General features: G+C 48.7%; 1 protein-coding gene across 1 annotated transcript in view; it reads right to left on the bottom strand.

The window, feature by feature from the left end:
• The window catches only part of CHCHD4 (coiled-coil-helix-coiled-coil-helix domain containing 4), a 7,280-nt gene extending 3,504 nt beyond the window's left edge, over positions 1-3,776 (bottom strand). The window contains exon 1 of the mRNA XM_007449153.1: positions 3,755-3,776. Coding sequence (XP_007449215.1) covers positions 3,755-3,776 — 22 coding nt within the window. The remainder of the gene's footprint in view (positions 1-3,754) is intronic.
• Positions 3,777-15,484: the final 11,708 nt, after the last annotated feature.

The raw sequence follows: 15,484 nt of genomic DNA, 5'->3' as shown, positions 1-15,484 counted from the left end.
GCAGGAATGTCTGAGGGTGGACACAGGACTGACAAAAGGACAGTGCTCACCAATCCCCGAGTCCCAACTGTGAAAAAAGAACTCATCATGACTGCCAACTAGTGGGGTAACCAGCTAGACTGGAAGTTTCATTATATTTCTCTGGAGAAAATATAAAAATGCTTGTTTTCACTTCCAAGATAACCTTAAAAAGTTGATACAAGCATATTCAGAAGGACATGGATAACCACCTTACGCCCTCTTAGAGTTCCAAGCCAAGAGTTTCATGATCACGGCCGATGGGAGAAAAGGCCTGGGGTGGACTTAACTCCCAGCCAAGGAGGGCCAGCGACTTCCTGGTCTCCACAGCAAAGGCTCCTTGGTCAGAGATTGGCCTTGGACGACCCTGGCCATCAGACGGTGGCACAGGGACAGTAACCTCAAGGACCCACCACTGGCACAGAAGCACATTCTCCATGCAAGGGGCAATTCAGTCAAATATCATCTACGAGACTGAATTAATGTTGTAAACTGAATGCTCTGAGAATCCAATCCACTCATCTGTCCAGTTTTAGAGTCACTGAAGCCCACGGGCACATGTTTATAAGAGCAGGTTCCTTGGATGTTTACATGACAGTAATAAAAGAAAAATTTAAAAATCAACACAAAAATATATTTCTCAAATCAGGAAGCAGGGATTCCCTGATGCTGGACTCACTATAGGAGAATCAACCTTTTTAAACAACCTAATAAGGACTTCACCCTCATGACTTAAGCTCCTCTTAAAGGCCCCACCTACTAATACCATTCACCCTTGGGGTTTGGATTTCAGCATATGAATTTTGGGGGGACACATTCATATCGTAGCAATGGGAAAATAAGGAGCACATTCAGATACCCTCACAGCCTCCCTCTCCCTGACTTCATACCTCTGCTCAGATGCCATCTTCCTTCATCACTCCCCATCACCCTTAACCTGCTTTTTCTCACCTAACAATTATGTTTTTGTTTTTTTGCGGTACGCGGGCCTCTCACTGTTGTGGCCTCTCCCGTTGTGGATCACAAGCTCCGGACGCGCAGGCTCAGCGGCCATGGCTTGCGGGCCTAGCCGCTCTGCGGCATGTGGGATCTTCCTGGACCGGGGCACGAACCCGTGTCCCCTCCATCGGCAGGCGGACTCTCAACCACTGCGCCACCAGGGAAGCCCCAATTACGTATTTGTTTACCACCTGTCTCCCCCACTGAAATGTCAGCTCCTCAGGGGCAAGGATTTGTCTAATCCATTCACTGCAGTATCCTCGGAGCCTAGAACAGTGCTGAAAACATAATGGGTAATCAGTATTTGTTGAAAAAGTGAATGGAGGAATGAACTCTGAATTCAAACACGAAGACCCCAGACCCAGCAGAGGGCGGAAGACAGAACGGCCATCGCTATGAAGTAGGTTAGAGAAAAAAGAACCTTGGATGGGGGTGGTCTCATTCCCCCTAGAACACGCGTGGGTGTTTACACAGCAGAATCTCTTGGTACATCCAACCCAGAAGGGGCGCCCGCCACCTCCACCGTGCCACAAAGGCAGACCACCCACCTGTGCCCACTGCCATGCGATCAGTGGCTGGCACATCACAGGTACTCAATAGACGTTTGTTGACACAACAGGAGAGAACCGGTCAGCATTAGAAAAGGAGGAACAGTGACAGGAACAGTGTGGCCCTGGGCCAGGGAGCGAGCCTGAGTCCACGCTGCCCAACACCTTGAACGCCCAGCTAAGGCCTTTAACCCCAAGGCTTGGGGGCGGACCCCTGAAGTAAGTGTGCACAGGCAAGTGACTGACTCAGAACAGGGGGCAGCCGTGTGTATGGGTTCACTGGGTAAAGGTGCTGGGGACAAGGCCCATCTAATGCTCTCGGCTTGCTGCAGGAACATGGGAAGGAAGATGACACAAATAAACCAGGTAATTTCAAAGAGTTTAGGATGTGAAAGACACAAAGACCCAGAGAAGACCTCACTGAGGTGACATACGAGCTGAATCTTAAAGGATGAGGAGGGAGCCATGGGAAGAGCTGGAAGAAGGGTGCACCAGGCAAAGGGAAGGGCCAGAGGCCAGTGTGGCTGGTCAGTGATGGGTGGTTAGAGACTAGCAGGAGCTGGATCAGGCAAGGGCCTTGCTCACATCAGCCTTAATCTGGAAGGAGTTTGGGATCGTTTCTTTAAGTCCCGTGGGAAGCATAAAGAATCGGTGGGTAGAAAAACAAGAAGTTGGGGACTTAGGGGACAGTGGCATGGATAAGATAAAAACTAGGGAAGGCCTAAAGTGAGTGCTTTTAATTCTCATCCCCAAACTAAGAGAGAGATCTTTGATCCAGGAAAAGATAGGGATCTAAACACCTGCCTCTGCTTCCCAGAGAACCTGCAACCCCTAGAAACCCTCAAGAATGAGGATTATAGCTTCATTATACCCAAAAGGTTAAAAAAAATGTGCTAAATGAAGAAGTAAATTAGACTTAGAAGAAGGAAATTCAAAACAAAAGACTTGCTGTCTAACAAAGTGGTGAGGGCAGAGGACTTTTGCTCATGGCAAAGTTAAATATCAATCAATGGAAACTACTCATTAGAGACATCAGTTGAGTATTACGGCTTTATGACCCAGGGAAGGAGGATTCCAGGAACAGAATGGGGTACTGGGAAAAGGCTTAGCATTTTAGACTGAGCTGTTCTCCTAACTGAAGCGTGACCTTGGGTGGGTCACTTCCATCTCTGGGCTTAAGATTCCCTAATTAACTGAGGGAGCTGGACTATTCGCTAAAGGATTTCTGGGTGAGTTCCAACTCTCTCTGGAACTTTATAGTCTCAGGTGTCCACCATTCGCCTCACCTGGCACCGAGAAGGTGCTTCATGAATATGCCCGGAATAAATGAAGATCAACTTCTCATTTTACAAGACTGGACACTAGGCCATGGAGGAGTTGGGTGGCAGCTCAGGGACAGAGCCGGTTAATGCTTGTGCAGGAAGACCCTTGGACCCGGCCTGGAGACTTCTGAGGTCCCGGGTAGAGGTAACAAGCAGACAGACAGTAGGCGGGGACCCACTTTGTTTTATTTTGTTTTCTGCGCAAGGTGTCTTCTGAGCGGAAGGCTCCCTGGACTCCACTGGGCACCAGACTGGGCAGTTCTGGAATCAGAACGCGGGGCTCCAATCCCAGCTTTGTGACTTGCCGGCCGTGTGGCTTACCCAAGTCACTTCTGGGTCTTGGTTTACTCTCCGGATAAAAGCAGCGCCTGACTTAGGAAGGTCGTCGCGAGATAGGCCACACAAAACTCCTGGACCAGGGCCTGACCCGCCCCAGCGGGCGGCACTCCCACCTGCAGCGCAGCGCCCACCGAGGGGCAACTTTCCAGGACAGTTGAAGGCGGTGCAAACGGGAACACGTGGTGTGTGGTGAGCGCCATAGTAACATTATAATTAGAATCAATAAATTCCCAGTTACCAGCCGCAGGCAGGGCGCTCGCACAGCCCTGACCCCCGGGCCTAGTTTACGAGCTCCCCCATGTGCTGTTCCCTCCGAGGTCCGGGTTCGAGCCTCACGGTGACCTCGGCCGGGCCTCGGTTTTCTCATCTGAAAACCGGGGATGGCGACCCCGCCGCCGGGCCCAACCCGAGAGTCCCGAGGACTGCCCCCCGCGTCTGCAGTAGGGGCGCGGAGGTCCGAGGGACTGCACAGACCGCGTGTCCCCTGCAGGCCCTCGTAGGCCGTCTCCACGCAGCCCCATCTCCTACCTTCCTGCCGGCAGTAGGCCATGGTGCAGCCCGGCGCTCCGACCTCGCGGCCTGTGGCGGCCGCAGCCCCATCTCCTACCTTCCTGCCGGCAGTAGGCCATGGTGCAGCCCGGCGCTCCGACCTCGCGGCGACTGTGGCGGCGGCCTCACGCCGTGACCTCTCCGCTGCGGGGCTGGCGGCTTGGAGGCCCGTGCGGACCCGCCCCCTCCAGGCCTGCCCGCCGCGCGCCTGCTTCGGCGCGTCTAGCCCGGCTCTCTTAGCCGGGAACTACATTTCCCAGCAGGCTGCACGCAGCCCGGCCACTCCCCCAGGCAATAGGAACTACATCTCCCAGAATTGCTTGCAGTGCGCAGGCGCATCAGTGAGGTACCGGTAGGTTGCAACTTTTGGAGAGCGCACCCGACCCTGGACTACATTTCCCAGGAGGCGGCGCGGCGCGGCGCGGCGAGCGAGAGCCCAAAAGCTCGTGCCCGCGGGGCGGTAACTGTGGCGCGTCCAGGGCTCTGGGATTCGGACGGGTGTTTACCGCTCTCCGGCAGGCGAGAAGCCGCGGAACTCCGCGCTGCGGCCGTAAGTCCGTCTCGGAGCTGAGCCGAGCGAGGCGGGCGGCGACCGGGCCGCGGCATGGCCGCGAACGTGAGTGTCTCCTGGTTTGCCGGCCACACCCAGGCCTCCCCGTCTCCCGGACCCCTCTCCCCGCGGGCGCGCCTTGGCCCCCTGCCCGGGACCCCCTCCCTTTCCCGTTCCCGGGCCTTCCGGCAGCCGAGCCGTCTGTCCGTTTCTCCCAGCCCGGCCGGACTCCTTGGGGCGCGCGGTGTCGGGGACCGGGCCTCGGCCTCGGTACGTGTGGCTCCGGGTCCCCGCAGCTCCTCCTTTTGTTCCCAGTTCTCGCCTGGGCCCTCGGATTTCTCCCATATAAGGACTTTGAGGGCTGGACGGGGCCGCAGAGAAGGGGCCAGTCCACTGGGGCGGTGGCGAAGCCGATCCGCGACGCACTGTCCGGGTGGACGGTGAGCTCCCCGCCCCAGGGGGTTATGTAAACCCCGGCTGTGATGCTGCAAAGGGGCGTGGGCTGGTTTGGGAGCGGAGGAGTTAGGACGACGGGGAGAAGGGGGCATTTCCCTACGGCCGGGCCCTCTGCCTCTTAGCATGGATTTGGTTGCAGAGACCCTGGCCGAAGGTGGTGCCCCTGGAACGGCTGCTGGCTGCTGCTTCCTGCAGCTAGCCTTATCTCAGGAATCTTTCTACTTAAGCCCAACATTCATTCAACAAACAGGGGCACCTCCCGCCAGGGTGCAGGGCATGGGAGGAGCTGGTGATTCACATTCCCCTTCTTTGTGAAAGTGTGTGTGGAGCCAGCTCAAAGCCCTGCCAGCCCAGGCACTCCCTTCCTCCCTCCTGCTGTGGTGGAGTGTCTAGCCACTCTCCCCTGGTCTGTTACCTGCTCTTTTCAGGCCCCTCCTCTGTCCCCAAGCGTCCTCTCTGCCTCCCACACCCCCTGAGAAGCCAGAGCTTGTGTCTCAACAGCCTGGACTAGAGTTGTCTGGGAGGCCGAGAAGCCTTAAATGGTGCACTTAGAGGTGGTTTGTGAGACGCAGGGTCCGCTGCCGGGAGAGACCCAGGCTGTGGCAGGACACGGGCCTGCCTCCATACCGCCACCACCATATCTTACAGATGGGGAACTTCCCCGGCAGGGCAAGGCACTTGCCCAGGGTCTCACAGCCAGCTTGGCAGGTCATGGGAAGGTATGGGGCAGGTTTTGGAGTCAGGCTGACCTGGGGGAAAAATGCAGATTCTTCCTCAGTAGCTGTGTGGCCTTAATCTCTTGGGATTTTTGTTTCCTCATGGGAGCAGTTACTGTGAAGTTTAAGGGAGGCTGTGCTTAGCATTGTGTCTGGGGCATAGTAGGTACTTAATACATAAAAAAGAAAACAGTTTGTTTTCAGTCCTGGTGGACAGAGACCTTGGATGCATTGGGTCCTGACCTTTGCCAAAGAATGTAGTCAAATTAGGGTTCCCTCTGCTGCCAAACCTTTGTTGATTCACCCAGCAGTGGGGTGCACATTTACAGGGGCCACCAGGCCCCGTGAGGAAGAAAGATCTGAAGATGGTGGGGTGGAGCAGGGAGGCCACCGGATTATTAATCACTGTAAAATGTGTCCAGTGATGGAGTTACTGTTACCATCTCCACTTTATAAATGAGTAAACAGGATCAGAGAGGTAGAGCAGCTTACCCAGTGTTACACAGCAAGTGATTTTCAGGGCCTGTATGTCGACCCCTGTTCCCACCACTCACTGCTCATTGATTCGAAGCCTGGAGTAGGGGAGTGGGCAGGGAGGAAATCTCCACAAACATCCATGTTTACTGGGCATTTAGTCCAGAATGTGGGCTGGGTGTGTCATGCCACTCGCCAGCCCGAGGGGCACCTTCTTCTCTTAAGGCCATCTTTGAGCCCCTTATCTTGATGTTGGCTCCTAGCTGTGTGCTGAGGGGAGGCCCAGGAGGAAGCCAGACCTTCCAGCCATCGACTTGGGGACTGCACTGGCTGTAGCAGGGCTGGCTTCTTTTCCTGTCTTGCCTGCCTGCCTGCAGCGAGCTCCCAAGGAGTGAGGAACGCAGTCCAGAGCAGAGTGGTAGGAGAGTGGCCTCCAGTCTGCCCATATTTGAATCCTAAGTTCATCTCTTAGAGGCTGTGTGATCTGGACTGGTGGTATAACTGCTGAGCCTCTGTGTTCCTGCCTGCGAAATGGGGTCGTGATAGCGCCCACCTCCTTGGGCTTGTCCGTGACTGGCCTGTGATAGACTGGAGTGTTTGCCGTTGTCATCATGATGATGGTTGATGGTCACCTACGTGCCTGCAGCAAATTGCTCCACTAATGTTTCCAAATGGCCTGGAAAGTCAAGACCATTTCTGAACGCAATGGACATCTGGGCCCTGGCAGGCCTGGGCTGGTGGCATTCAGCGACAGTCAGAGAACATGGCACCAGCTTCGTTTAAGCAGAGACTGACTTGACTCTCCTCTGATTCCCCAGTGCCAGGATGGGCTAGCTTACCCTGCATGCTCATCCGGGAACCGCTTACATCTTTGTGGCTTTTGTCAGCTCAGCCCAGCCTAGCCTTGGTATCAGTGATAGAGAAAGCTGACTGCATTCCCACCAGCCAGCACCGGCATGGGGCTCCCTGTGCCCTGGGCACTGAGCATCCAATAATTATGTCCTCTGGTTCTTACCACAACCCTATGTACTGGATTATTATCCCCATTTTACCCATGAGGAAGTGCCGGGCACAGAGGGGTTAAATCGCTTGCCCAAAGTCTCATAGCTGCTGTGTAGCAGAGCCTGCATTCAAACCCAGCCTTCTGGCTCCAGAGTCCTGCTTTGGATGATGACGCTCTGGGTCAGCAGCGGACACGCTAAACTGTGCTTTGTTACTGGCTGGACAAAGCCTGACCCACTGACTCTGGAGTTTGCACCCTACCATGACCCACCTAGAGCTGCCTAGCTGCCCTCCTCCCCATGCCCTCCACAACCCAGCCAGAGCAGAGAGGCCGCTGTTCCCCCGCTAGGGATGCCCTCACCCCAGGGTCCGCCTCTGAGAGCCCACTCAAAATGCCCCCTCCTTCAGGGGGCCTGCATTGACCCTCCCAGCTGGAAGGGGTCACTCCTTTAACACTGGATCTGCCCCTCTCACCAGGCACTCAGCAAGGCCTGGCACTGTTTGTCATCCTGACTCAATGGCCCTAAAGCCTCTCACCCCTACTTTCTTACCCCTGTGAGGCCTGGCACTGCCCTAAGGAAACTCAGCCATTATTCGTTGAACTGAATTAGAAATATATCGCTAATAACCTGTTTGTAAAACAATTTGCTAATTTCTTAAAAAACATGCATCTTCCCTATGATCCATCAGTTCCACTCCTAGGTATGTACCTAATGCCCAGGGGAAATGAAAACACGTTTCCATGAAGACTCTGACAGAAATTCAATTAACAGTCAAGTTAAGAGGAAAAAGAGTTAATTCTGTTTGAGCCAAACAGGATTATAACCCAGGAGATAGACTCTCAGAAGCTCTTGAGAACTGTTCCACATGTTAGAAGTCAAAGGCGCACACCACAATGAGAAGCCCATGCACTGCAACGAAGAGTAGCCCCCGCTCGCCGCAACTAGAGAAAGCCCGCACGTCGCAATGAAGACCCATTGCAGCCAAAAAAAAAAAAAATCAACATCCTCCCAAGGCTGTGTATACTGACTCAAGTCTCAAGTGCCATCCCCAGTCCACCCCACTCTCCACCCCCGTCATGGTATCCCATTATCCTGTAGTATGTTCTTCGTGGCACTTATCATTATATAAATGTATCTTACATATTTAAAAAAAAAGAAGTCAAAGGCATAGTCATGTACATTTTCAAATCAAAGGATTGAACATCAAAATGACATACTGATATTTTATATGAAGTTCATCAAAGACACATTGTCCAGTAGGCACGTACAAAGGAGCAGTAAATCACCATGACTGCCTGCAGAGCTGGGAAAGAACGCTATTCTTTTAAGAAGTTGCATTGCTCGCATCAGAAGAAAGGAAAAAAAATAATCTTTACAGTCGAGCAGGTGCTCCTGTCTTTGAGAAGGTCTGGTCAGTGTAATGCAGATGCAGACTGCACGTTAGGGAGGGAGAGAAGAGGCCCAAACACACACAGAATTTTAGGCTTAAATTTTCATGTCCTGCCTTAAAATATAAATTTCATTTCATCATTTTCCCCCTTTTTATCATTAATCTTTTGGTAGAATACATTAGGTGATCAAATATTTGGTCCCTCCATGGGGTTGGTGGTTGCTTACCTGCCCTGCATCCTCTCCCCTGATGACAGATCTTAATAGCCTGGTTCTTTCTTTCCTTTTAGGGGGTTAGGCTAGTAAACTGCTTGGCAAGGACTGATGGTCAATTGTCCAGTAGGACTTATGCCAGTTTTACCCTGCATATGCGTTGTGCATACCTATTATCTTATATAGAACTACAGATATGATCAATAGTGTCAAATCGTTAGACATCGTTATTTTAGTTGGAGTTTTTTTTTTTTTTTTGGCTGTGTTGGGTCTTCGTTGCAATGCGCTGGCTTTCTCTAGTTGCGGCGAGCGGGGGCTACTCTTGGTTGCGGTGGGCGGGCTTCACATTGTGGTGGCTTCTCATTGCGGAGCACGGGCTCTAGGCGTGCAGGCTTCAGTAGTTGCAGCACGCGGGCTCAGTTGGTGTGGCACCTGGGCCCTAGAGTGCAGGCTCAGCAGTTGTGGTGCATGGGCTTAGTTGTTCTGTGGCATGTGGGATCTTCCCACACCAGGGACTGAACCTGTGTCCCCTGCATTGGCAGGCGGATTCTCAACCACTGTGCCACCAGGGAAGTCCCTGGAGTTTTGAATATACAAGAGGCACAAGATTATTACTCTGTAAATGAAATCAATAAAGCCAACGACAATAACAAAGTCACAAGCAGAGCTTTAAGCCATGAATCCACAGAGTTGAGCCATTTCCCTGAGATTTCACCTGGACTAGGAAGGGGATCCTTCAGTATGGAAATTGTACTTGGTATGTGAGCTGTTAAATGAGTTGTATTAGAGGACTCACGCTATATGGAAACGCAACATTTACTCTGGGTTATAGCACAAGCTTCTCCTTGCAGGGTGGTGTTAAAAATCAAGAGCTGTTCGATTTTGCAACATCACTTTCCCATCTTAGAAACTTCAGAATTGAATAAATTAATCCTATAGAGTAAACAAACATAGAGGTGTATGCTGATGGGGAAACATTTTATAGATTATCCGTTTTCTAAGGCAGCACTGTTATCTAATACTACATGGGCTAAGGAACTTAGGGATGTCTGTTGGGCTGCAATGCTGCTTGCAGTCTCTTTGGCTGTTTGACCAATGGTGCCTGATAGATTTCTGAGCATATCTCTGTTTACATATATTCCTGCCCTAGGACTCAAGATTCCCAAAAGACTTTGCCACCAGATATCTTGATATCCTGCTAACATGGATCTCTTGAGTCTGTCATGGAGAGAGAAAGGAGGTTCATCTGCCTCATTGTATAGACAGTGGGGTAACATAATGCCCAACAAACAAAAGCCTTTTACTTGCCAGCTGTTAAGACATTTATGTGCCCATCCTTGGGTAGGTGTGTCAATTCCAATACCATATAAGAAGATACAACCTGGGGATGCAAGTGTTCCCTCCCAGAGAGCTCTCATGAATAGCTGCATCGATTGGAAGTTTTGCTAACACGGTATTAAACCATGGTCGTCCTTGCAGGCTTTCCAGAAGCTGTCTGTATGGTATTTGACATGGGGGAGTTGCGGGCACAAGTTCCTTGTGTTATTTCTCTTCAAGACATTTGTAAGTTAAGTAAGAGATGGAGCTCGGGGCGGGGCGGGGCTGGGGTGTGGGTACTAGCGTAAGTTGTGTCTGGTCCCTAAGGACTGAGGGTAGGGTAGTGTAGTGTCAGACAAGGCATGGACACATGAGTACATTAGAAAATTTGGACCTGAAAGGTTAGGTCAGAGGGACGTTCATCTAAGTAAGTGGTAACCTTGGGAACATCTGAAAAGTCAATGACAGGAGTTATGAGGGCCTGTGTCGGCCTTGTATTGTCTGAAGAGTTGGATGACAGATCCAATGATCAGTTAAATTTGCCTCCAGTAGCTATACTTTGCAACAGCTGTGCTAAGGAATTTTCCTTCCATTTTAAACACTGGGGCAAAAGCATAGCTAGAAGTAAAACAGTAACTGTCAATTTTGGCAGACATTTGGTAAATAGTACAATTGAACTGGTAGGATGGGTCTTGCAGGCCTGGTCTGGACTCTTGGGTCAGCTGTCTGCTGCTGTTGTCCCCTCGTCCTAGCTTGGTGGTACTCGTCTTAGTTGAAACAGGGTGTTAGAAACGGGTCGAAGTCCATTTAGGTGGAGGGGCCTTTTTAAAATGAGAGACGTGAATCCATGAATTAATGTCTTTCGGTTTGGCTGAGCATGGATTAGTTAACAATAACAGATAAGGTTCTCCTTGTGGCTGCGAAGAATCGTTTATTTGATGTCCTTTCCAATAAACAAAATCACTAGGTTATAATCCATGCTCTGTAGGGTTTTCTGGGAGCTCGCTGTAAAAAGAGTTAGTTACCGATTGTTTTCTAAGTGCCTCAGTGAGACCCTGACAATAATGTAATGTTTCCCTTGAACCACTGTGGAGGCAAGTTTCCAAGAATACTGTTTTCCCCAGAAACCGTTTTCTCAGGCACACGGTGAGTTAAAGGGGGTGCATGCTGGAGTGATGGCAGTTGTGCTCCAGACACTAGGTGGGTTTTTTTCAATCAGGTCTAAACTGTATTTCTGTGATGGGGTCAGAATTCCCCTTTTTGTGGCCATATTTGTTCCTCTTCTTTAGTGGCAATGTCTCGAGCCTGTAGCAGGAAATCTTTTGCTGGGTTACAGCAGGGGGTGAACCGAGAGCAGTGGTCGTTCTGGAGGCTGGATAGGATGAGTGTTTAAAGCTGCTCACGGGCGGGAGCGTCAGCAAACTGATTTCCTCTAGTTTTTACATACTGTGAGATTTGGAATGCCTGGCGTAGGTGAAAACCGAAAATTATTGAAAATTACGGTTTCAGTAATTGCTAACGGTTTTGGCAGTCGTATAACAACAACTCTGCAACCTGTTTTCCATTTTTTTTTTTTCTTTTTTTTTCTTTGCGGTACGCGGGCCTCTCACTGTTGTGGCCTCTCCCGTTGCGGAGCACAGGCTCCGGACGCGCAGTCTCAGCGTCCAAGGCTCACGGGCCCAGCCGCTCCGCGGCATGTGGCATCTTCCCGGACCGGGGCACGAACCTGTGTCCCCTGCATCGGCAGATGGACTCTCAAACACTGCGCCACCAGGGAAGCCCTGTTTTCCATTTTTTTATTAGGTTGTCCTGAAGAGCTTAAAAACCTCATTGTTTCCATAGCATACCAAAGTCGTGTGTCACTCCAGAGGCATGGTGACTGTCAGTATAAATATGTGTTACCTGGTCTTTAGCTAGAGTTAAGGCAGTTAATTCAGCTTGTGCTGACTTTGTTCCTGGTGAGTAAACGTTTTCAGTTATGTCTGCTGTGGGCATTACTGCATATCCAGCTCAGTAATGTCCGTGCTCATCCCTTAAGTAGGACCATCTATAAATTAAATTAGATCAGCATTATCGATACGGGCTTCCTGGAAGCAAGAAGATAATTGGTTAACAAAATGCAGTTGTGGTTGTTTTCTTCCTGTGGTGCTGGAAGCAGAGTTGCAGGGTTGAGGTTATTACATGGAACCAAGGTAGCATAAAGCGCCGATGCTTCATAGGAAGCTAGCTGGCTTATGGAATAGTGCTGAGGGTGGCGAGAGTTTAGAAGAGACTCGCCCGAGTGTGGGACATAAATAGTTAAAGGAGACCCCGTTACTGTTTCTTCAGTGGCTTTATGTGAGAGCCGTGGCTGAAATAGCCCTCATACAAGGAGGAGGTCCTTTTGCTACCGAGTCTAATTTAATTTGGGAGCATAACAGCAAGTCATCTACAAACATTTTTGTAAAAGCATCAGTTACTGTATAGGCATAACTGTGTATAAATGACAAAAGACTTAAAAGCATGGTTAAAGACCTGATTACAGTGTAGTTATCAAGGAAATTTGGCTATTTCTGTGGCGTACAACATTTTAAGATACTGTAAATCATGACTGACAACATACCAGGACATTTCAAATTTTAGGAACTTCATATAATTTCTAGAATATTTATAGTAATATATTTAACCATATAATATAACCTAACAAGATTTATCATTACTCATTTGACAATGTTTCCCATGTAATTTAACATACCAAATGAGCCTAATTCGTTTAAATGTTTCTCTTTGCGCTGTTTCGGGGCCTTCTGAAGTTTCCCAAAGGTAGCTGGAGGCCAAAAGAACTTCATTTAGAATTTGATTTGAGGAAGTTTGTGAACGATATCGAGAGGTTTTAAATGTTTGTCTAAGTAGAATCATAAGTCACTGTGAAACAATATTCATTCACTTAACCAAAGTGCTAATAAAAGATTTCAAAAGCAAATACAGAAAGTTACAGCAGATTACTTAAGAGGTAAAGAAACTTTACAGTCTGTTATCAAAAGCAGATCAATATTTCAAGAAAAATGTCCTCTTAACAGAAAAAAACAAACTCTAGTTTTCACCATTTCACCTTTAATATTAAATTTCATTCATTTAATTAAATTCAGTCTGATCTTAGTAAGTCCTGGCCATGCATAAAACTCTTTTCTCAGGGTTCCCTTTTTAAAATTAATTTTTAGAAATGTATGCCACTTTATAGTTCAGTCTTCCAACAAAGCACAGAATATATTTACTAATAGTCTCAAACATATTTAATCTCTCTGTAATAAGAGATCAAAGTAGGTAAACATAGACTTCTTTAGCAATTAATGTTTTAGTATTTCTTATTAAGAAAAATGATCTAGACATTCAGTGAATTCCATCATTTGACTTAATTTAGCAGAACACTAAAGTTTCAAGTCACCAAAAATCTGGAGAAACTTTTTAGATAGACATACCATAAAACAAAATTATTCTTAACGAGTTCACCCCAAAACGTATTTGTTACTTACAAAAATATTATCATACCAAGTTAATTTTCTTGTTGACAAATTTTATAACAGAGATAACATGAGCTTATTAACTTTCAGTAAACCTAGGTACAGTTAAAGTATTACACTTAACGTTTGACTCTAAAGACATGTCTGTTAATTAAACGATCAATTCTGACTCATTTTCATTCATTAAAGATTAAGCCTAGATTATGTGATCCTTTAAAACTTCGAGCTAGTGTAATTACATTTAGAAATATTTGATTTGTATGCATTTACTTTTAAGTCAATTAAGTAAACCTCTTTTACAAATTAATGTTGATAATACCATTTGGAGTTAGAGACGGATCATACATACATGCAGCCATGCACCTATCCAGCCAGACACGGACAGATGTCTCCTGGTTTTCCTACTTGAGTTTCACAACGGCCTCCTCTTTGCAAACACTGTGCGCCCTGCCCCCTGCCCCCCGTTTTTCCCCCAGTTTCAGAGTCTATTAAGCCAAGGTTGTAGACTCAGGCGATGTGGGCTGTGTTTACAGTTCAGGGACATGATAAGAGTTGTAACTTCAGGCTTTCTCCTAGGAATACTTTTGTTCTCTCAGGGTCAGAATTTTGAAAAGATGTTTTATCAAGCCAGCTTTCTCTACAGTGTTGGAATGTCAGAAGAGCTCCATCCTGGCCATTTAAGAGTTAAGATAAGTGTTTGCAAAAGCATCGGTTTCTTCATGAAGCCAGCCAGAGTGGCTGCTCATCAGGGGGCTGTTTGGCCTTCGAGCACGGTTTCGCATTATTAATTTGGCAGCCCAATTCAGATGGGATCTAAACAGCTTTCTGAGGGCGGTGTGATGGAGCAAATGTGTGTCTGTCTCCCTAAGGGCTTCCCCTGGGGTCAGCTTGACTCTCACGCGTCTTGGCTTCTCCCTCCGACAGTCTAAAACCACCGTGGATGCTCAGAGCGCAGGGTGATCAGCCTTTATGATGTGCACCTGGCGAGCAGAACTTACTCAGTGATTGTGGTGGGACTCCCTGTGTGACTGATGCACGTTAAGAGACTTGATCCTCAGACACTTCCCCCAGGTTCTCAGTCGCCTGAGAACGGCTCGTAGCTGGAAGGAACAAGTGTCCCTTTACTTTGGAGCTGAGCATGCTCAGTCTCTCATTTCACTAGCAGTTTGTTCAGACCGTATATACATAATCTTTCCAATTTAAGTCAGTTTTAAGAGACCAGTGAACCCCGTTCACTCCAAAGCTCCTCCGAGGTCCCTGCCTAGGAGATGTTCCAGTACCCCCTTAGGACTCCAAGTCCCAAGAAAAACAGCTCAAGTAAAACTCAGGATGTCATTTAAAGCAGTGCTGTCCAGGTTCCAGGAGAACCCACCAAAGTGCCTGATGAATACGGAGGAGTGGGGCTTCAAGGGCCTGTGCTGGTACCAAGCACCCGTTTGGGGTGGACTCCAGGTGTCCTCTGCTGTCTGTCTCTGATATCCCGCCACCTACGCCAAGCAAATGTCCACGAAAATTCAACTAATAATCAAGTGACAAAGAAAAAAGGGCATTTTATTTGAGCCAAACAGGATTATGACCCAGGACTTCTGAGACCCAGACTCTCAGAAGCTCTGAGAACTGTTTTGCCTGCTAGAGGTCGAAGGCATAGTCATGTACATTTTTGGGACAAAGGATCGTAAATGAAAATGACATACTGATCTACATAAAGTTCTCCAAGGGTACATAGTCCAAGTAGGTATGTGTACAAAGCTAGCAGTCGTCATGACCCCCTGCAGGGCTGGAAAAGACCGCTGCTGTTTTAAGAAGTTACATTGCTAGCATCAGAAGAAAGGGGAAAAAAATGGGCTTTATGGTAGAGCAGGCGCTTCTGTCTTTGAGAAGGTCTGGTCAGTGTAATGCAGATGCAGACTGCACGTTAGGGAGGGAGAGAAGAGGCCCAAACGGACACAGAGAATTTTATGTTTAAGTTTTCGTGTCCTGCCTTAAAATATAAACGTTATTTCACCAACTTGTACATGAGTGTTCACAGAAGCATTCATAATAGCTAGGAACTGGAAACAACCAGGGTATTCATCTACTGGTGAGTGAAT

The sequence above is a fragment of the Lipotes vexillifer genome, unplaced genomic scaffold (genome assembly GCF_000442215.2).
Source record: "Lipotes vexillifer unplaced genomic scaffold, Lipotes_vexillifer_v1.1 scaffold2653, whole genome shotgun sequence".
In the NCBI taxonomy this organism is placed as follows: Eukaryota; Metazoa; Chordata; class Mammalia; order Artiodactyla; family Lipotidae; genus Lipotes; species Lipotes vexillifer.
Note: the sequence above shows the minus strand (reverse complement) of the source record. Positions and strands in the feature narration are given on the sequence as shown.